Source organism: Schistocerca cancellata, chromosome 2 (assembly GCF_023864275.1).
Source record: "Schistocerca cancellata isolate TAMUIC-IGC-003103 chromosome 2, iqSchCanc2.1, whole genome shotgun sequence".
In the NCBI taxonomy this organism is placed as follows: Eukaryota; Metazoa; Arthropoda; class Insecta; order Orthoptera; family Acrididae; genus Schistocerca; species Schistocerca cancellata.
This window is the reverse complement of record NC_064627.1, coordinates 468,080,834-468,104,909: the sequence shown is the minus strand read 5'-3', so window position 1 is coordinate 468,104,909 and position 24,076 is coordinate 468,080,834. Positions and strand designations below refer to the sequence as shown.

Sequence of the window (24,076 nt, the reverse complement as noted above, 5' to 3'; positions counted from 1 at the left end):
CAATACCCTCACGCACACGGCGAGAGTTTCTGCTGCCTGTCTTCGTGTTTGCTAAACGCTACCTTAGTCAGCAAGATCGCAGGATCTCTCCCCGCTTGACAACGTTTGGTGCATTATGAGCCGGGCCGTCTAACCAGTCCGGGATTCTGACGATCTATCGCGCCAATTGGACAGAATTCGGCACAATATCCCTTAGGAGGACATTCACCAACTCCATTAGTCAATACCAAGCCGCGTAACTGCTTGCGTAAGGATCACAGGTCAACCAACGCGTTACTGACTTGCTCAATTTATGAAGCTCTTTCTGTTGAATAAACAATCAACTTTTTTCTGAAATTGTAATAATTTGTTTGTCTGTGTATATACATTACAACTACCGATTTCCATTCCATTCTGATAATTCCTTGGTAAGGCGTCTTTTTTCCCCTTCTACCAGAATTAGTCTCTCTTTATTGGTTGTTTTATTAAAATTCCCCAAGAGTGGTTGTCTCGAAACATTAATTAGACAGAGTTCACCTGCTTAGCTGAGTGGTAACGTCCTTGTCTACCATGCAGTGACCCCGGGTTCTATTCCCGGCCGTGTTGGAGATTTTCTCCGCCTGTGGACTTGGTGTTATGTTGTCATCATCACCACCACCACCACCACCACCACCACCACCACCACCACTGACGCGGAAGCAGCCCAACGTGGCTTCGCCTGAAATAAGACTTGCAACCCGGCGGCCGAACTTTCCCCGCCAACAATGGCACACAATCATTTTATTTCCACTAGACAGAATTCACATTTTGGAAAACACAGTACTGAGAACAGCACTGGAGGTAAAGTCATGTAGGTTTGACAGGTGAATGAAGTACGGCGGGTCTGAAAGGACGCAGCACTGGCAAGTTGGTCAATACCGACGTAGTGCCAAGCTCCCAAATAAAATTATGCCTATTTTAACAGTGATTTATGTCCAACAGTACGTTGTCTAGTAGGGTTTGTCATTCCATATTCTCTGAGTCGGCTGATGTAATTTGGTTGTGTTCGGCACCGACACAGTTGTTAGATTCGCAGTGTAAATTTATCTGACGGGGAAAGAGTATCACAAATGTTACAGCTCGTGTGATTTGAGCTTCGCAGGTATTTTTTCATCTAGCTGGTTCAGCTATTAATTACTCTTTGCAAGGCAATCAGTAAGAATAATCTCTTCTGTATCCAGAAAACAATGATACTGTCGCATAAGACTTGACTTTGTTTCCTTACTCGCTGAAGCGGCACATCTACAGTAGCAAGTCCGATGAAAATAAGACAGTAGGATTATTCTTAGAACATTGCTGACAGTTCGTTTTCGCGTTCGCTTTTGATCAGTATTGAGCAAATGCTGCATCCATCTTACAAAAACGTTTCTCATAGAGAATTCTTCACGTAAAACGTAACATATTCTTTGTTCTGATATGTCTATGATGTGTGCTATTTCATACACCTTTAATCGACAATTGTCGAATAGCACATTGTGCATTTTCTCGAAGTTTTCGGGTGTGCTACTGCCGTGTACGTCCTTTAGATGGACCATCATTAATAAATATACGAATTCAACCACACATTTCTTAAGGGTTGAAAATTAAGGAGCATATTACCAGTAGCATTCACCGACTTTGGGTGGTAATTAACCGTCAGAAAAGAATTTCTATGAAAGCTCAGCATTCCACGAGATTCATTTGAACGAAAAGTACACAAGACGACTATTTTAAAAAGTTGCGTAAGGGAAAATATTTCGCAGATCAATTAGAAACTTTACTTGCATTACTAACATACACCAATAAAACAAAAATTCTTCCTGTTCTCTTACTCTATCACATAAAATTACAATTTAATTTTTAATTGTTTAGTATCTTTCTAATCATTACATGAATTAAGGCTGATACAAAATTACGTTTTGTTATAGCTAATTTATAAAGCAAGGCAGTTTAAAAGATTATAGAAATATGCAGAAATATCTGCTTAGTTATAAGATAAGCAAATTACAAGCACATACACGAAAGAAGAAGCTACTCAGCAGTTTCTACGCTACACTACGAAACACTACACTACACTACACTAAGCTACGACTACGACTACGACGAGCAGGCAGACAATGAGAGATGCAGAGACAGAGAGAGAAAGGGAGAGATCTAAGAGAAGCCTGGAGAGAACACCTACCAAGCGCCGGCCGGGCTTTTCTTCCAAAGACGCGTGCCGCGGGACCCCGTTTAGGGAACAGAAGCCTTTGTAGAAATCCCCCGCATCGTTCACTGAAAGACACAACAACGAACCAGTTAGAAGAGGAGCAGGCGCTGCGGGAACAGTGGTTGGGGGCGTGGGGGGGGGGGGGGGGGGGGGCGGTTGAGCCCTTGGCAGAGCCGGGGGATTCCCACAAGGCACCACTACACTACATCTCTACGTTACCTTCCTGGTGCTCAATGCAGCGAGCTGGTCACCACTTTCGGTAGGAACATGCAGCTCTTTAATCGACTGCGAACCTTCGAAGCGGAAAATACGGAACTACGTGTCATATGCAGCTCCATTAAGAGATCACCGGACCCGAATGGGGAGGTATTTCGAGTGCACATTCAGTCCGGTCTAGGTGACAAGGAGGTGTGGTATGAGGTTAGAGTTTACAAGGATCTGCTACAAATTATTTTGTTTATTTATTTGTTTGTCTCTTGTGCAGATACTTGGCATTCGTGACCAGCAACGTTAGACTTCCAAGTATAACTACAACGAAAAGTTATTAATATGCAGCTGTAAACTTGACATTGATCTGTGAAGCCTGTAATGGAATCGCCAATAATCTGAAGTACCCATTTATTCAACAGCAGTAGATTAAGGTACAAACTTTAGGACTTACACCATTCGGTCGTCGGCTACTGTGGCGTACGAAGTACAGGTCCGACGCAGGTACTCAGTACGCCTAGTGACGCCCCCAAGACAGCGCTAGAAATATCGTCTCTTCGATGTCATCTTGCACGTAGCAGACGAAACGAGTGCTAGCTATAGAGCCAGCTATGAAATTTGACTAACTGCAGCATATAACACTTATTTCTTAACTGAATATTCATTTTCCACCACATATTTTCCATCGCATGTCAATGTGAAAACGAATAACGAAATTAAAAATGTCGTGTTACTGACCGTTACCTAGTCAGGGGACTATCTACATCCACAGGATGTATTTTGGACCTATCACATCCAACATATCGGTTGTCCTTTACAGTAAACAGGAAATATTTCTGTTTGGAGAATCAGCTTTGGGTTTTGTATTATATCTTTATGTTGTGGAGGCTATTCTTTGAATTAAACAGAATGTGAGAAAGTAATATTAACTAAAAAAATTACAAAGTCCTTCATAGCTATCATTTACAGATGATCCACAGCTATCATTTGCAGATGTATAATTCACTTTTGTGTTATCGAAATTAGAAGCTTTAGATGAAAACTCAACAACATTTAGAAAAAGCATTTTATTCAACTTTTCAACGACGTAGGAAGAATTTTATGGTTTTCCAAGGTTGTGAAGACTGGGTCACTTCCCACAAGACCTGCGGAATCTAAGAACAACATTACTGAAGAAGTGTTGCCGTCTGCGAATCCAACGACGAATCCGAAAACTTTCCACTGATAATAGAGATCTCTGTCTCTACACACTCTATCAAATGAGACAAACAGCATCGTACTCAGCATTGTTCCGTGATGAGATGGTGCACATTTCAGTATTTCAGGCAACAGATAATTGCCAATAATGACAAATCATTTCTGATTTGAAGCGAGATAGTTGATAGTGGATGCACAAAACAAACATTAATAACTACCCAACGAGCTACGGAGCCACATTTAATAATCTTGAAGATATTCGTATAAGTTTTGAATTGCATTCAAAGGCATTTTACTCCGTTCCTTGTGAAGATACTTTTCCAGTTCCTTGAAATATTCAGTAGCATGGTAGCGGGCCTGTAATTGCTTTTCAAATGCAAACTGTAATGGCTCTACAATATTCATTTCTGGAGATTGTGGAGAACGGGATAGTGCAGTATTTCGTGGTCATGCTCAAAAAATCAGTCTTTTGCATTTACAGCCCAGTGGATGGGTGATGACTATCGAAAATTCATTCCCCTAACTGGAAACAATGTTAACGCTATTTGAATAACACGACCACCTGCACTGGTTTCGTTGATCTTAATAATCACCTCTCCTCCCGGTTTGACTATACGAACCGCTGGAAACCAAGATTTGACCCATAAAACCATTACGAAACATACTGTGTTTCTCATAGTTGGTGAAAATTTTTTCTATATTCTACGCTTCCCCTAATGTTTTCCACATGTAGATCATGTCTTGCTATAGGGAAACCTACAAGGACAGTAGTCTAAACCCGTTATGGAGCCCCAATTTATCTGTGGTCCTGCTGTGGTGTTCTACACCGTCAGTCCACAAAGTTTCCAGACTGAATTAATAAGAAATAGAAAAACATTGTGGTTGTAATACTTCAAGGGCTGTACATAGTCTCCATTCACTTGAGTACAACGCGCAGAATGTTCACATAATCATTCAGATACAATCATTCAGGTAAGTCCTTCTTCGGGACGTTTTCAACTTGCACGTCACACTGACTCGAATGTCGGTTATGCCGCCAAAGCACTGACTCTTCGTGTGACTTTCTGCACTTCGTCGTTTTGTGGTAAGCTGCGTATTGATAACAGCAAGTCTCCTCACTCGTGATGAATTTTCCAAACAAGAACTGCCCGCGTTCCGCATTTCAGTCAAGTCGCTGTAGGCGTCCATGCGTCGTGGTTTATTTTCTGGAGTCAAGGTGTGCGAAACAAACTTTGCACATTTCATCTCTTCTTCAAGACATTGTAGAGAATTTTTTGAACACCTGATACAGAGATGTTGTTCCATCGCGACTTATGGCGACAGCAACAAAAACCTACAACAACATTGACACACTACTGTCTCACGTCCACTACTTAACGCTGCTTACTCACGACTAATACTGTTTCTGTAAGGATCTATAACCTCTGAATACTTTATAAAAAGAAAACATGGTCCACTGTAGGCTATAATGTAAACGTTCTTTATTTAAATCGTGCGATTAACTAATTTCGACAGTAAGTTAATTTCAAGCACATCTGTCATGTCACTTATTACGGAGTGTAATTATCAGGTTCTTTCTCCTTATCGATTCAGAACCAGACTATTATTCCTTAATTACATTAGGACTGAATCGACATCAAAAGCGTTTATCATCACATGTCACATATTGATAACTGTACTCTGAGTGTTATGCAGTGGACATGGAGTATAGTTAGCAACTTGTGACATGCGATGACGTAACGCTTTTGATAGCGATTCAGTCCTAACGTAATTATGGCATATACGGTCAGGTTTTGTATGCGTAAGGAGAAAGAATCTGATAATTACATGTCGTAATACGTGACATCACGAATGTGCTTGAAAATGACTTCTTGTCAAAATTACCTAATCGCACGATTTAAGTAAAGAACGTTCACATTATAACCTACAACGGATCATGTTTTCTTTCATTAAGAATGCACATCTGTTGTTTACAGTTGTGGGTCACACTAATTCCGTAGTTACTGCGGTGATGTCGCTTATACGCCAGGCGTAGCATGCGTCTCGGAAATTTTTGAAAGCACGGTGGTCTATTTATGCAAGTTTAGCGAAAACAGATCGCTAAATGTATTCTTCCTTTCCCAATATAGTTGGCCATAGAAATATGTTAAGTCCAATGCACACTTTCAGCATAGTGGTCTTCTGATGGAACCATATCCTGTCACTTTCTGTGAGAAATATGTCGTCTTCACCATTCAGGCTTCCGAGCGCGTTTACGCGTTTGACTCAAATTTTCGTTGCCACTGATGCTTCTTTCCACCTATGATATCCGAACACCCCAAGAAATGTTCCCATCGAGTATTTATTAATTCACCTCTGCTCTATTTGAGTCAGTGGAAGAAAATGGTTTACCCTACACAAAGGACATACATGACAATTACATGCACTGGATCGAGGCGGTGGAACTTGAATATCGATATCTCTAGATGTATCTAGTAGATTTGTGACTGTTGTCACTCATGGACCAATCAAGCAGGCAGCGACAATTTGTCGTCGTTGGAAGTCTGTGACGTCCCGTATGACGGGTGATGATCACCATGCCACAACGATCACAAAGACAGTGATTGATAGCTCAGGACACTTTCCAAGACTTTGTACTACGTGATAACACAAGATAACGAATGAGGACGCGAAACAGGTTAAATTAAAAAACATGCTCCGTAACGTGCAATCGTTGCATCTCTCGCTACTGCTTGCAATGTAGTGGGTGACCCAAAAATCTGTTAAAGTTGGAAAATTCCTAATCCACGGAATAATGTGGGTAGAGAGATAAAACTTGAGAGACAGGCGCGAAATGAAATGGGGTTTCATTCATACTAAAAACGACCGTAAAAACCGTCCAACAGATGGCGCTGGACAGCAACACATCAGGGACGCTACATGGCAACACCCACAACTGCAGACTTTGGACTACCGAAAATCGTAGATCTACCGTAGAAGCCCCACTAAATGACAAAAAAGTCACTGTGTGATGTGGATTTATCACATAAATTGTGTCAGTCCCTTTTCTTCGATGGAATGCGGAGTGCTGCTTTTTAAAGTGTCAGCGTGACGGGTGCGAGTTACGCCAATATGTTACAGTATCCTATCACCTCTAGCCTGGCCAATAGAAACCTGCCGGAAGGTACAACTTTTATGCAGGATAGAGCTCCACCCAATGTTGATACACGTGTGAAACATGACTTGCGCACATAGTTTGGTGGTGATCGCATGCTGAGGCGCCACTCCTGTCATGCTTGGTCTCCCAGTCGTCAAACGTCAATCCGTGTGATCTGGTTGTGAGGGCCATGGGCACCGGTTCCCAGGTAGATGCCGTGTTTCTTGACTTCCGCAAGGCGTTCGATACAGTTCCCCACAGTCGTTTAATGAACAGAGTAAGAGCGTATGGACTGTCAGACCAATTGTGTGATTGGATTGAGGAGTTTCCTAGATAACAGAGAACGCAGCATGTCATTCTTAATGGAGAGAAGTCTTCCGAAGTAAGAGTGATTTCAGGTGTGCCGCAGAGGAGTGTCGTAGGGCTGTTGCTATTCACAATATATATAAATGACCTTGTTGTGAATAACGTCGGAAGTTCACTGAGGCTTTTTGCGGATGATGCTGTAATATATCGAGAGGTTGTAACAATGGGAAATTGTACTGAAATGCAAAAGAATCTGCAGCGAATTGACGCATGGTGAGGGAAGGGCAATTGAATCTCAATGTAGACAAGTGTAATGTGCTGCGAATACATAGAAAGAAAGATCCTTTAACTTTTAGCTACAATATAGCATGTCATCAACTGGAAGCTGTTAATTCCATAAATTATCTGGGAGTACGCATCAGGAATGATCTAAAATGGAATGACTATATATAAAATTAACTGTCGGTAAAGCAGATACCAGACTGAGATTCACTGGAAGAATCGTAAGGAAATGAAGTCCGAAACAAAGGAAGTAGGTTACATTACAATTGTTCGCCCACTGCTTGAATACAGCTCAGTGGTGTGGGATCCGTACCAGATGGGGCTGATAGAAGACATAGAGAATATCCAACGTAGAGCAGCGCGCTTCGTTACAGGATCATTTAGTAATCGCGAAAGCGTTACGGAAATGATGGATAGACTCCAGTGGAAAACTCTGCAAGAGAGACGCTCAGTAGCTCGGTACGGGCTTTTGTTTCGAGAACATAGCTTCACCGAGGTGTCAAGCAGTATATTGCCCCTTCCTACGTATATCTCGCGAAGAGACCATGAGGATAAAATTAGATATATTAGAGCCCACACAGAGGCATACCGACAATCTTTCTTTCCACGAAAAATATGAGACTGGAATAGACTGGAGAACCGATAGAGGTACTCAAGGTACCCTCCGCCACACACCGTCAGTTGGCTTGCGGAGTATAGATGGAGATGTAGAGTTACCTCAAGTCGTAAATCTAAGCAATCGTTCGACCTCATTACAAATGCTAAGAGATAACATCCGACCGTAACTTATCATACTTGCTGATATACTTTACACTGTTATTCACAAAATTGTCCAGTGTCCACAGTAATGACGACGGCCTACATTTCAACATTTGTTCTTAAGAACACCGTCGTTTTTAAAAAATCAATTGTTTTGGTAATTTTTGCTTTTGTACTATATGAAGCGCCATCTATCTGTCATTTTGTGCATTTTTTTCAGTTTCAGTAAAACTCCATGTGGTTTGAAGCAATTGTGTCAGTTTTTACTAGTCTACCTAGCGAAGTATGAATTTTAACATGTTAACGGTACACCCAGTACATCAATGGCATTCCTGATGAAGACCACAAGAAAGAGTGAAACGATGGAGCCTTTTATAAAACAACCCCTACTGGAACCTAAGGTGCTGGCCACGAGGCTACCTCGGACGCATAGAAAGGCTGAAGTTAACGCCAGACCCGGCATACTCGCGTGTGTACCTGCGAGGTCGCTGCTGGCGCGGTTCCTCCGGCAGGCTCCTCCGGATGAGGAGGGACAGGAAGCGGACACGGGAGGGGTGCGAGAGGGTGGGAGGTAGGAGAGGAGGGCAGAGGAGGGCCGTGCGCTGCTGAGTGCCTGTGGGACCCCGGCCTTACCAGGCGGCGCGGCTGCTTCACCAGCGGCCGGTTCATGCCGTTCATCTTGTGGTAGAGGCCGCACGCGTTGCACAGGTAGTGGCCCGTGCCGTCGCGCCGCCACAGCGGCGTCGAGATGGCGCCGCAGTTGACGCACTCGCGGCCCTCCGTCATGAAGTCGGCCGCGTCCACTGCAGCGCATGCCGACGCTCAGCCACAGCGCAACACAAGTACACACAAGACAAAGTAGACAGACACACTGCTGCCCGGTCGCTGCTCGTTGATGACTCCCTTCCGTGTTCAGAGACCTGCCTGAAACTCTTAACTCTACGCGCTAAAATACTAGGATTAACAATGAAACGACATTCCTCTCATCATATTTTTAGTACAGATTGTATTTCTGGCTGTTGTACTGCAAAAGACATTTTATTTATCGTATTCTGAAGGGATAGTGAGAAGCAGGAGGATCATAAATTCCATACTGCACAAAATAGGTTGGTTAAATGGTGGCTAAGGGACCAAACAACGAGCTCGTCAGTCTCTCGATACAAGAGGTGACTGGTAAGTTGATTAGGGCAGGAGGGAGGGACCAAACAGCGAACTCTTTGATCCTACGATTGAAGGTGACAGAGACTAAGCGAGGAACAAGACAAACGTCACAAAAGAAAAAGGGCAAACAAAGAGACAAAGGGAAGCTCAGGCGACAGGAAGAGTAAAGAACAGGTCTGATGGGCGTGGGAGGGGGGGGGAGTAAAAGAAGGAGGAGGAGGAGGAGGAGGAGGAGGAGGAGGAGTATGAATGACAGCAGGGGGCGCCCCAGAGGCGCTGCGCTCAATGGGGTGCCAGCACCGCCGCCGTCACATCTGGATCCGTACCACGATCACAACACAACTGGGACAACACAAGAGGAATATGACACAGGAAAAGGATAAACAAAATGGCAAAAAAGACAACACAAAACGTAGGGAATAAGTGGGCACCCTTGTGGCGTGGCGTAGAGGCAAGGCTTAAGGTCTCCCTAACCAATGCAAACACTAACCAAGGGGATGTTTCCAGAATGAGATTTTTCACTTTGCAGCGGCGTGTGCGCTGATATGAAACTTGCTGGCAGAGTAAAACTGTGTACCGGACCGAGACTCGGGACCTTTGCCTTCCGCAGGCAAGTGCTCTACCAACTGAGCTACCCAAGCACGACTCACGACCCGTCCCCACAGCTTCAATTCTGCCAGTACCTCGTCTCCTACCTTCCAAACTTCACAGAAGCTCTTCTGCGAACCTTGTAGAACTAGCAAGGTTCGCAGAAGAGCTTCTGTGAAATTTGGAAGGTAGGAGACGTGCTTGGGTAGCTCAGTTGGTAGAGCACTTGCCTGCGGAAGGCAAAGGTACCGAGTCTCGGTCCGGCACACAGTTATAATCTGCTCGGAAGTTTTACTAACCAGAGGACTCCAATTCCGGAAGGAAATTCAGCTACTTAAATCTGGGAGGACAAATTACTTCAGCGATGAAAACCGAGGACAAACAAAACCACGTAAGGGTCCTCTGCTAACATCTGGGACAAGATAGATGGGAGGGCATATTTAGCATGTACAGCCAAAATGTTGGGGCAGTCCAGCAAAAGATGGATCACCACCCCACAATTACAAAAGATGGCAGCTCATCACAGAGAAAAAAACCACGACTCAACGTGGTATGTCCGATACGAAGACAGCAGAGGACGGTAGATTCCCACCAGAAGAGACAGGAGGGCGGGGGATTGGAAACAGGAAAGCCAGTTCGATCTGTAAAATATTTGACTTTAGCCTAGTAGGTCTACACGAAATACGTTTAGGAAAGGTTTGAAATTATGCTTAAATTTTGTTGGAAGTCGCTCAGTGCTCTCCTATGGAACACTCAGTATTACAGCCCGGGTAATTTGCTTTCCATTTTAAGCACAACCTAGTTTTTTTTACGCATGTCAATGTTGATGACATCATATCTCCTGAATTACGAGTCGTACAGTGGCTCAAATGGCTCTGAGCACTATGGGACTCAACTGCTGAGGTCATTAGTCCCCTAGAACTTAGAACTACTTAAACCTAACTAACCTACGGACATCACAAACAGCCATGCCCGAGGCAGGATTCGAACCTGCGACCGTAGCGGTCTTGCGGCTCCAGACTGCAGCGTCTTTAACCGCACGGCCACTTCGGCCGGCCGAGTCGTACAGTGATATAATTTTGCAAGTACATTAAGTGATAGACGCAGGTAGTGTCTGAAAAGTGTGCCGCAAATAGAGTCTGTAATAAAGAAATAATAAATTACGGCGTCGAGCCCGACGCAGTAGTTTTACTGCATGTACAGCGAAAACGTAGCAACCGATTAACTACTTTTCTTTCATCATTTTGTGGGAGGGATCTGTGACGAAAAGTTTCATAAAGGTTTGAAATTATGTGTAAAGTTAGTTGCAAGTCACTAATTTCTCTAATTCTCAAGCAGTGGATGACTATAGTCTGGGTATTTACGTGCAGTGAGTTACGCTGTCTCGCGACGTACATGTAGTTTCTAACTTTAATAGCTGTCTTATTGCACAAAAGTTTTAAGATAGCATTATACTCCTTCACGAGTAGATTATGCTAGATTGGCAAGTAACTGATATCGGGGTAGATAGGGAGGTATACCATGACGATATATAGATATACTAGCCAGGATTTTTCCTACGTCCGTGTCCCGTGTGTTCACACAGTGTCACTGTCACGCTACACCCAGAGCGCGCGAGGAAAAGTAGAATGTGACGATCAGCTGGGGCCATCCCACCACGGAACGGGTCGCTCCTACCCATATTGAGACGCGCGAGTGCGGACGAGAGTTAGTTTGAGCTGCTCAGCTATCATATTTGCCAAATTATAGCGCCGTTTACTGACTTATTTGTCACATTAAGCATGATTGAGGTTGAACTCGCAAAAAATTGACTATAATTGATCACTAATAAACGATTTAAAATATCTAACTACTATTTTTATTTGAAATAGGTATTCCTGCTTTTGGGCAAAATGTCCGGCTATGTCCGGGTACATGTAACGCAGAGTTCCGCTTTTCTGTTTTCGGACGTGGCAGCCCTAGTTGCAGCCGATTAGGCGCTTACCTGAACAAAATGTATTATTTTCACTTGGCGCTAACACAACACGAATTAAACGAAGGTAAAGTACGATATCACCCTCTTCGTGTGTCAGTCTTATAGAGCAGACACAAGTCAATAAGAGCGCTCGTAATTGACACAGATCGATAGTAAAACGTGAGTTTCAAATACTTCTATTGCTAACTTAATTTAAAAATTGTCATTCACATTTATTTCTTTGTGATCAATAAAAGCAGCCAGTTCGACACCCAAACGGGGGAAGGTATGATTGTCCTAAAGGAGCGTTGTTGTGAAATGAAAATAACGTAGTGGACCGTCAGTGACACAGCAGACAATGTGATAGCGTGTTCATGCGTCGTGTATTGCTTTAATTGGTTTGGAGAGGAGCTGAGGGTTTGTTGCTCCTGCTTCCTGCAACAGAAATCCAGACCAGATCACTTGAATCATGCAGAGGAGCACCTCTAAAGATTAAGAACGACGAGCGTACCTGGTGAATATTTGTATGTTCCATTCATTCAAATACAACATTGTCTTTCGTACTATCAGATAAACATTTCTGGTAAAATTCCTTTTAATTAGAATCGGTCATCACAATAGTTACGCATATACAATACAGGGAGAATTCAGCACTCGTAGTCTTTGTAAATGGGAAAGAACATAGGAAATGTGGAGCATTTTCAAAATAAATATAACGTTATAGTGTCTGTGCACGATGCCGAGGAGACGAATCGGTCGACGTCTGAGTGGATTTCAAGAGACTAATCACGAAGGACGAGGCCAAGCTGGTAGTTCAGAGCATTAACTTGCTAACAGAAACCTTTCCTCTTTTCTCATTCGAAGTGAATTGTTTAGTTTTGGTTTCCATTAGGCACCAGCATAATAAGTTTTTCACATTCCTTCTTGGAGTTTAACCAATAAATAGCTTTCAAAGGTCCAGGGATTTCTCCTTTTTGCGAAGCTATCGTCCAGCTTCTCTCCTCGACGACGAAAAGCTGTACAGTGTGTTTCATTCAAACATGTTTAATTCTGTCCATGCTCTCTGACGCAGATCAATACGGTCTACGCCGACTAGAGACAGGTAACAGCTTGGTAGCCTGAAATGCATCTAACATGTTTTCGTAAATTGTGTTCTGTTTTCATTAATTATGTCTTGTGACTGTCTGCAGTTCACATTGGTAGAACATACGATGGAGTGAAACCCTCTGCGCGAACTATCACGGACATCAAACTTAGACAACTAGCTCAGTAATAGAGAGAGAACGCGTATTTATTTTAGAAACGTTTCATTTAATCCACAATTGCAACTAGATCATGCGTACAAACTTGTCAACATATATTTAAATGCTCATTTTTATATTTCCTCATTTCATAACGTAACGAAGATGGGTGGTATGGCCAGGTGAAACACTTTTTGTCCACAAGAAGAACAAATTTTCAAACTTCCGGCAGATTAAAACTGTGTGTCGGAGTGGGACTCTAGCCCAGATGACGAATTTAAAGTGCCAGGAAGTTTCACATCAGCGCACAATTCGCTGCAGAGCGAAAGCTCATTGTGGACACTAATTTTCAGTTGCAACATAAGACCTTGTAATATAATATATTCAAAAGAAGAGTAGCAACTACATGATTCGAGTTTTGAAACCTAAATCGCGATGTACAAGTTTCGCTTTAAAGCACGATCCAAAAATCATATAATTATCTTGGAATTTTTGGATATCAGACCGGCTGCGACGATTTCAGTTGTCAGAGAGATGTCGGGAAGGACGTACAGTCAAGCCCACTGGGAACCAAGCTTCAATACGTTATGAATAAACAGAAGAAAAAAGAAATTGTGAAAGAGAAATACTGTTATTAATAAAACTGAGGAAGTATATATTCGCAACGAGTCATTTTGGCGGAATAAGGTGTTAAAGTAACAAAGAAATTAGAATACCACCCAGTAACACAATAGTCAGCCTATCGCTACACTATGGCTACGGCTGATTTGTTTCTTTGTTCCTGCAAGTCTGTCCTGTGGCTTTGTGTAAAATGATATCGCAAGTGATGGAGGCTACACATTAACAACGACATCGACGACAGCAGCGGCAGCAGTGGCAGCAACGGCGACGTTGCGGCCAAAAAGCGCTGTTTCAACAGAACTCCCTCCACTATTGGTAGCCGTAACGTGGAGGTGCAGAGAAGTAAACAGAAGCATTGCTGCCGAAGCAAGTGCGTTAACATGACGTCAGCAAGAGCCGGTTGCGACACCAGCTGGGCGTCATCTACATGTCTGATCCAGCGCTGCTGACACCGCAGCGTACTGAGTGCTGATCACAGACTTTCAGGCTGCCACCTCTCCGTAGTGAGCCTAGTTGGCCATCATCAAAGAGATATTACGTGTCACTTGAAGTATATATACTAGATCCCAAATTAAGCTCTGAAACTTCATTTCTGTACTACTGCTGAAAAGTATGGGACAGTCAGTTTCACTGCATTTGAGGGAGGTTTTCTCGTCGTCAGTCTGCCGCCAGCACGAACCTGTCTTCCTTAAATTTTACCACTGCAACTCTAAAACTAAAGGTTTGTCAGTAGTATCCTTGCATGTTAAGTAGTACTCTACACCATTTTCGATTTTAAAGGTCATTACTTCAAAACACTAAATCGAGGCATGGTGTTTCGTTGGATAAACTTACTACAAAAATCACAATTATTTTGAATACCGAGAATCAGATTGGTGCATTATTTTCACTTCCTGCTGAGAGACTTCGCCAAAATCAGTAGCTTTTAATCAAATTATTCCGTATTTATTGTTGATCGTAATAATACGCCGAAATTAAAATCACAACAAAGTTACAAATGTCTATAGATGAACCCAGAAGTATATCGGATACCATTCACCACTTTGCAGGAGGAGCTAGTCTTGACATACAGCATCATTCCTGCGTATGAAAATACAGCTACGTAAACGAATCGCAGTTAAGGCCACTGGCTAAAGAATTCAACGACGCGAGTAAATACAAAACCTCGCCCTTCGCTACGATAATTGTTCTAATGTCGCAGGAAGTTGTAGATAGGTAGCTCGTGATTATAGCTTTAACACATTAAGAAAAGGAAAAAAGAAACGTCGCACCATGAAGAAGTTATCCGAACGGGTCGAAATCGGTACATGTGATGTACATATGTTGTTGTTGTTGTTGTTGTGGTCTTCAGTCCTGAGACTGGTTTGATGCAGCTCTCCATCCTACTCTATCCTGTGCAAGCTTCTTCATCTCCCAGTACCTACTGCAACCTACATCCTTCTGAATCTGCTTAGTGTATTCATCTCTTGGTCTCCCCCTACGATTTTTACCCTCCACGCTGCCCTCCAAAACTAAATTGGTGATCCCTTGATGCCTCAGAACATGTCCTACCAACCGATCCCTTCTTCTGGTCAAGTTGTGCCACAAACTTCTCTTCTCACCAATCCTATTCAATACTTCCTCATTAGTTATGTGATCTACCCATCTAATCTTCAGCATTCTTCTGTAGCACCACATTTCGAAAGCTTCTATTCTCTTCCTGTCCAAACTATTTACCGTCCATGTTTCACTTCCATACATGGCTACACTCCATACGAATACTTTCAGAAATGACTTCCTGACACTTAAATCTATACTCGATGTTAACAAATTTCTCTTCTTCAGAAACGCTTTCCTTGCCATTGCCAGTCTACATTTTATATCCTCTCTACTTTGACCATCATCAGTTATTTTGCTCCCCAAATAGCAAAACTCCTTTACTACTTTAAGTGCCTCATTTCCTAATCTAATTCCCTCAGCATCACCCGACTTAATTCGACTACATTCCATTATCCTCGTTTTGCTTTTGTTGATGTTCATCTTATATCCTCCTTTTAAGACACTGTCCATTCCGTTCAACTGCTCTTCCAGGTCCTTTGCTGTCTCTGACAGAATTACAATGTCATCGGCAAACCTCAAGGTTTTTATTTCTTCTCCATGGATTTTAATACCTACTCCGAATTTTTCTTTTGTTTCCTTTACTGCTTGCTCAATATACAGATTGAATAACATCGGGGAGAGGCTACAACCCTGCCTTACTCCCTTCCCAACCACTGCTTCCCTTTCATGTCCCTCGACTCTTATAACTGCCATCTGGTTTCTGTACAAGTTGTAAATAGCCTTTCGCTCCCTGTATTTTACCCCTGCCACCTTTAGAATTTGAAAGAGAGTATTCCAGTCAACATTATCAAAAGCTTTCTCTAAGTCTACAAATGCTAGAAACGTAGGTTTGCCTTTCCTTAATCTTTCTTCTAAGATAAGTCGTAAGGTCAGTATTGCCTCACGTGTTCCAGTATTTCTACGGAATCCAAACTGATCTTCCCCGACGTCGGCTTCTACTAGTTTTTCCATTCGTCTGTAAAGAATTCGTGTTAGTACTTTGCAGCTGTGGCTTATTAAACTGATTGTTCGGTAATTTTCACATCTGTCAACACCTGCTTTCTTTGGGATTGGAATTATTATATTCTTCTTGAAGTCTGAGGGTATTTCGCCTGTTTCATACATCTTGCTCACCAGGTGGTAGAGTTTTGTCAGGACTGGCTCTCCCAAGGCCGTCAGTAGTTCCAATGGAATGTTGTCTACTCCGGGGGCCTTGTTTCGACTCAGGTCTTTCAGTGCTCTGTCAAACTCTTCACGCAGTATCTTATCTCCCATTTCATCTTCATCTACATCCTCTTCCATTTCCATAATATTGTCCTCAAGTGCGTCGCTCTTGTATAGACCCTCTATATACTCCTTCCACCTTTCTGCTTTCCCTTCTTTGCTTAGAACTGGGTTTCCATCTGAGCTCTTGATGTTCATACATGTGGTTCTCTTATCTCCAAAGGTCTCTTTAATTTTCCTGTAGGCAGTATCTATCTTACCCCTAGTGAGATAAGCCTCTACATCCTTACATTTGTCCTCTAGCCATCCCTGCTTAGCCATTTTGCACTTCCTGTCGATCTCATTTTTGAGACGTTTGTATTCCTTTTTGCCTGCTTCATTTACTGCATTTTTATATTTTCTCCTTTCATCAATTAAATTCAATATTTCTTCTGTTACCCAAGGATTTCTACTAACCCTCTTCTTTTTACCTACTTGATCCTCTGCTGCCTTCACTACTTCATCCCTCAGAGCTACCCATTCTTCTTCTACTGTATTTCTTTCCCCCATTCCTTTCAATTGTTCCCTTATGCTCTCCCTGAAACTCAGTACAACCTCTGGTTCTTTCAGTTTATCCAGGTCCCATCTCCTTAAATTCCCACCTTTTTGCAGTTTCTTCAGTTTTACTCTACAGGTCATAACCAATAGATTGTGGTCAGAGTCCACATCTGCCCCTGGAAATGTCTTACAATGTACATATACAAATGATAATTTCAGAAAAAAATGGATGATATATTAAAGAAAAATAGATCTTCACAAACTGAGAGAGTAAGTAACGCGTTGTCCACCTCTGGTCCTTAAGCAAGCAGTTATTCGTTTAGGAATTGATTGACAAAGCTGCTCGATGTCCTCCTGAGAGGTATCGTGCAAATTCTGTCCAATTGGTTGCGTTAGATCGTGAAAATCCCGAAGTGGTTGGACTGAAACTTTGTCACATGGGGAGAGATCCAGGGACCTCCCTGGTCAAGGTAGGATTTGGAAAACACAAAGACAAGTAGTAAGAGCTCTCGCCGTGTGCTGGCGGGCATTATTTTTCCGAAATGTAAGCCGAGGATGGCTTGCCATGAAGGGCAACAAAACGGGCCCTATAATATCGTCGACGTGCCTCTGTGCTATAAGGATGGCGCGAGTGACACCAAAGGAGTCTTGCTATGAAAACAAACGGCACCTTAGACATCACTACTGGTTGTCGGGCCCTGTGGCGGGGTGCAGTAAGGGTGGTATCTAACGCACGGCTTTCCGGGCGGGAGGGAGCGCCTGGTCCCCGGCACGAATGCGTCCGGCGGATTTGTGTCGAGCTCCGGTGAACCGGCCAGTCTGTGGATGGTTTTTAGGCGGTTTTCCATCTTCCTCGGCGAATGCGGGCTGGTTCCCCTTATTCCGCCTCAGCTACACTGTCGGCGATTGCTGCGCAAACAATTTCTCCACGTACGCGTAGACCACCGTTACTCTCCCACTCAAACATAGGGGTTACACTCGTCTGGCGTGAGACGTTCCCTGGGGGGTCCACCGGGGGCCGAACCGTACAATAACCCTGGGTTCGGTGTGGGGCGACGGAGGGGTGAAGTGGACTGCAGTAGTCGTCATGGGGTTGTGGACCACTGCATCTGCGGCGGGGAAGGAGCCTCTCCGTCGTTTCTAGGCCCCAGGTTAACATACAATACAATACAATACAATACAAGGGTGGTATCACACCGCTGTCTGGGGCGTCTCCAGATACGTCTTCAGCGTTTAATCTCATTGACTAGAGTAGATATGACTTGCTTCGAACTGAGCCCTGATGACCGGCGAAGACGTACCTGGAGATGCCACAGACTGCGGTGGGATACCAGCCTGACCGTCACCCGCTATACGGCTCGACAAGCATGAGGGTTGGTCTGAAGTGCCATTTGTTTTTTTTTTTAGCAGGACCCCTGTGGTTGTCACTAGCGACACCCTGGCAGCATATCGGCACTTCGACGACACGGTACGCACCGTTTTGTTGCGCTTCATGGTAAGCTTACATTTCCGCGAGATAATGTCCGCCCACACACGGCGAGAGTTTCTGCTGCTTGTCTTCGTGCTTGCCAAACCGTGCCTTGGCCAGCTAGGTCGCCGGATCTCTCCCCAGCTGAGAACGTTCGGAGCATCGTGGGCACGACCCTCCAACCATTTCAGGATTTTGACGACCCAATGCGCGAATTCAAATGGCTCTGAGCACTATGCGACTTAACGTCTGAGGTCATCAGTCGCCTAGAACTTAGAACTAACTAAACCTAACTAACCTAAGGACATCACACACATCCATGCCCGAGGTAGGATTCGAACCTGCGACCGTAGCGGCCACGTGGTTCCAGACTGAAGCGCCTAGAACCGCACGGCCACACGGCCACACCGGACGGCATGCGCGAATTGGACAGCATTTGGCACGATATGCCTCATGAAGGCATCCAGCGACTCTAAGTTAGCGCCAAGTTGAGTAATTGCTTGCATAATGGCAGACGTGGGCACTCAATTTGTGAAGTTGCTTATCTTCAATAAATCATCCAATTTCTTCTGAAAACGTAATCGTTTGTTTGTCCGTACACGTGGATCACATTTATCGGTTGCCGTCCCATTCGGATAAACCTTTCGTGATGTGTCTTCTTTTTTGTTTTAGAGCGTATTTAAAAAATAAAAAATAAAGTAGTTACAGACGGTAGGGAGAAAAGTCGGGGTTTCGCGTCACGTCGACGGGAGAGAGACGGAGCTCAAGGGAAGGAAATGAGCCCTTTGCCTTGAGTGGTGCAGGCAGCGGGTGAGGACTGCTCCGAGCCCGGACTGACGCCTGTCGCAGAGGCTACTGCGGCGGCGCGGCGCGTGTAGCGTCGAATGTTGTGCTGACAGCAGCGCCGGCGCCCTGCAGCCAGCAAAGGGAAGGGAAGGGACGGGCCGGGCAGGCACGGTCGCCGGCCTGAATGGCGCCTTTGTGCTCCACCTGCTGGGGCGCAGGTGCCACACGGGGGCGACGCCCGTGCCCTCTGCTCTGCTCTGCACTCGCCGCACTCAGGGTCCACCAGCCACCGCATGGGCCGCGTTCGTGACACGCTCAGCTTATGTCCGTTATAATTATCCGGGCTGTTATGCCGTGGTCGGTTGATGAATTCTGTGTCGATTCCCAACGTTTCGTCTCCGACTGCGGGAGACATCTTCAAGGGGGTCCGTAGCTCAATGGAAGGTCCAACACACCCACTGGCTCGCTACAGTCAGTAGCGAGCCAGTGGGTGTGTTGGACCTTCCATTGAGCTACGGACCCCCTTGAAGATGTCTCCCGCAGTCGGGGACGAAACGTTGGGAATCGACACAGAATTCATCAACCGACCACGGCATAACAGCCCGGATAATTATAATGAACATGATATTTCCGGCCGTGAAAGTCTACATTTTAGTAACGCTCAGCTTACTCGCAACTGACGTCGAAATGACGTGTCACTCGATGCGACGGCTGCAGTCGACGACTTTGGAGACGCCGTATTGATTTCGTATTACTTGATTGCTCTTGTACTTCAACTTACGTGTTATGGCAGTATGCCACTTGAAGGCAATGACAAAGATTTATTATAAACATGTCACCCTTGGTACGACTTTTTATAATTAAAAGTCATTTAATGATGCATCGACTGCAATAGCATTCAGGAGACCCTAGAAAGAATGACAATTTTGTTGAGAATGGTATATATTTGTATTGGTGTTGTGGTTAAGGACGCTGAGTAAAGGACTTGAAGGAAACATATTCGCAATCTCCTATATACTTTAAGAAAACCTTGTTTTTTTTTTCATTTTCACCTTTGCAACAGATTCTATGATCTTATTAATGAAATACAAGTATAATCTGCTTACTCGATGTTATTTACATAGAAGAGTGCACACACTCCGGAATGAATTCCTTCCGTTTTGTGACTTCTGACTAAAAAAACGAAGAACGAAATTGCTTTATGATGCAACCACCAACAGTGGCATTTGTATTCTTGCTTGTCACAAATATCTCGTTTTTTTTCTGAAGATGTACCGATTTACGCGGCTGTGGTTTAGCAAGAACCTAAGAACACAGTGTAAATTGCTGCTAGTGAAACGAGCAGCAATAACATTCATGTTTCTCCTTGTCACAAATATTTAGCAGATTAAACCATATGGTTCCAGAAACCTTTTCAAGTTTCAAATATCTATGATGTAAACATGCAGATTGAAGCGACGAATCACATTTTCTACAACGGATAACGAGACACGCGTTCGAATCCCGGATTTGGTACAAATTTCCATGCGTCACTTCAGTTTGCATATATACATAAAATATTTACCTGTTTTTTTTTGCCAATGTGTTGCTATTTCTGAGGGTCGACTCACACACGGAAGAAGCTGGTGTCCGTGTCAACTTCGGTATACTCTAAATTTTCTGCTGGACATGTACAAGTTATTTTGACGTCAGCTCCGAGTAAACTGTGCGTGTCTTGAATGACATCCGCCAATTCACAGCGTACTCTCATGTGTCATTTGCATTCCACCTAACATCCACATGGTTCATCTTTGTGTATTTCTAGCAAAATGGCGTTTTACGCAGTACATAACGGAGCCGACGTTCATCGCGTATTTCTCGACTTATGAAAATCTTACGATAGACTACTCGATGCAGACTCGCACTATGTAACTCACGCTTACAGAATGGGACAACACCAATGCGACTAGAGTGAAAACTATTTAGCAATACACACAGTATTCAGCCAAAACATACCATTAGAAGCGAGTAACTTGATAGCGAATGAGAGAGAGAAAGAGTGAGACAGACACAGAGAGAGAGAGAGAAGTAAGAAGCATTCACACGAATCAGAGCCTGCAGCAGACACGTGTAGATGTAGTTTTACGTGTAGTGTGATACAGTTAAGTATTTAAAACCTTGGGTTTTGAGACATGTAATTCGACAGAGGACACTCTGATTCGCAAAAATCGGGAAATACCTTAAAACTGGCCATTGAGAAATGGCTCTTGTCAGGATTTTAGAAGCTCAAAACGATCAGATATTTCATACTTATTTTATTTAATGAAGTTCGGCTTTTTAACTTTTCGTTCGATAAATGCTTTTTTATTCTTTTAGTCATTTGTGATTTTCGACAATACGTCTGCAGAACCGCGCGAAACAAGGCTCTGCTAAAGACGACCTTGGTGCTTTCATTTCTCTCCTCCAGTTTTTAATGATGAAATGAATATTGAAACGGAATAGCGATTACAGGTTCTCCAACTCTGAAACGATGTTAAAATATAGTCCACATGCTGCCTGTCTGGGAAAAAGAATTAAAAATAGCTACGATTGCCCACGGTCACTGTCAGATTTTGTTGTCAGGCTACTTCCAGAAAGGGGTGTCCCCTCCCAAACATTTGCAACTGATCTCCTGTTTATCCGACTTGCAGTTCTTGGGTATTGTGATGAGAAGAAATGAATAATCCACACAACCCAACCTGCCCATTTAGGTTCGCAAGGGAAGTTTCTGCATCAATCGTCTGCAATTAGTAAGGGATAGTTTGACAAACACGAGTGAAGAAGTGTAACGTTGTCAGTATTTCTCTCTATTTCCTACATTTTCAAGCTGCAAATATTGCACATCTCTCCGATCTTCCCTAAGCGCCTGCACTCAATATCCGTGTAGCTACAGACCATCTAAATTGAAAACTAGTCACTTACAGACTAGTAACATACAGAATGTTAGAAGAGCCTTGTGGACAGCACAAGCAATTTTCTGTTACAAGGCAAAATTGGACATCAGGTTCTGGAGCTAACTGGACGGTGACGGGTTAGTGAACCAGACGGACGTGGCGAGGTTTCATTGAAAGAATTAAATTCCATTATCCTTCCGTGGAAATTTGGGTGTTGTGTTCCTGTGATACTTTCTCCTTTACTGACAATAAACCGCATCGCTATTTTCTTCTGTGGAGCCTCGGGAAGTGTTAGGGACCAGTTGGAGGCGATGTACCAGCTGTTACAGTATGAACATTTTCCAGTCCAACGCTCGTATCTCGGAATCATCGTGAAAGTAACTGGATTGCTACAGGGATTTTAACAAATGACTTGGAGTGGTGAAAAGCTAAACTCTGTCTCGCTAGTCAAAACGTGGCTAGCGACCCTTATTCGGACTGAGTTCATAGTGTAACAGCGTAGAGAATTAGCCTGAGTCAGCCAACAAATGTTTCCAATCAAATCCGTGGAGCAGAACGACGCAAAAGTGGATTCTTACAGCGAAGGTGAGTGTGACTGCGCGACGCCACAGAAGCTCCGAGTTAAAGGACGTAAAGAATATTCCAATATGATATCCGAAGCTTTATGCAAATTTGTTTTTAAAGCTTTCCTTGATTTTAGCACGTGAACAGAGTTTATCTTTTCTTACCTGTTACTAGTTGACATTCTCCTTCCTTCAAATAATATTACAGCACAGATGTGAGATGAAATAACATAACTTTCCCGGTGCTAAGCTGCACTTGACGGAGCGCAAGCAGCACAGTTGTGCACGTGCTGCCACCTGTGCGGCGGAAGAGGTAACTGTCAGCTGACAGCGAACTGCTATTAGCGAACTTGCGGCCGTCGCACGTACCACGCCAACAGGAGTGGCGGAGCTTCCGGCCGCCTGCACCTCTGCTTATACACTTCCCAACGCTGCAGTTAAACAGTGCAGAAGGGCTTAGAGCTCCGTCATTACACCCCACAGTACACGAAGCAATCCAAAGGAATAATATAATTTCTATTTTTTGGTGAAACAGTTTAAAAAATCTAAAAGTCAAATCCGTTAAAACTCTCGTTTAGCCAAGTTATAGCATACGTCACTTGAAACAGTCCAGCCCACTTATATCGAAAATGGTAGTTTTTCAGTCTTATACGACCGTCCAATTGGATAAACTTCTGCGGACTTTAACTCTTGTAATTACGCTGTAGTAGAACTGAACGCGCACTTATTTCGTCACTACTTCTGTTAACAGTATGATGAATGTGTAGACATTTTCAATTACGCCACCGTTCTAGACACTATGTTACAACTGCGTTTCGCGTTCAAGGTGTCTCTTCCGTCTCACTGGAATACTGAGCGCTGCTGTTAGACTCAACAAACCAACGACAAGCAAACTTCGTTTTCGAGCTACGGCAGGAACTTTTAACGGACGTTTAGCATAATGATGCCCACTTCGTTAACAGCACCTACTGCAACCTAGGGAAGTTTGTTAATTTTACAATTTTCTTTAACTTCTTTAATAAATGCACGGTGAGCTGGAAATCCATTATTCTACGTGGCTCACAAATCCGATTCTTGTTTTATTCCATGTTTTTGCGCTTTTGTTGTAGTCCTTCCCTGCTGTCTCACCAATTCTGCAAAAACAAAGTAAAAATCACTACAATACCAATAATGTGTGATGAAATGCCTTATCCATAAGAGCTGGCGATTGTATCACGTCCCCAACTAACAAGATTTCAGCGCCTGCTCTTAACAGCGTTGAGCATTACAAGGAAGTACTTCGTAATTTTCGCTATTCGTCGACGCTTCCCATTTTGCCGCCAACACATATGATTACACAGTACTAAGGGG

General features: G+C 43.6%; 1 protein-coding gene across 2 annotated transcripts in view; it reads right to left on the bottom strand.

Annotated features, from left to right (window-relative positions):
• LOC126161985 (transcription factor GATA-6-like) overlaps positions 1-24,076 on the bottom strand; it is a 524,655-nt gene that overhangs the window by 28,607 nt on the left and 471,972 nt on the right. Inside the window, exon 5 of one of the 2 annotated variants that reach the window (XM_049918185.1) lies at positions 8,727-8,896. In XM_049918185.1, the coding sequence (XP_049774142.1) occupies positions 8,727-8,896 (170 nt within the window). Of the gene's footprint in view, positions 1-2,179; positions 2,272-8,726; positions 8,897-24,076 lie in introns of both variants that reach the window. The other variant, XM_049918186.1, reaches the window with a different exon arrangement.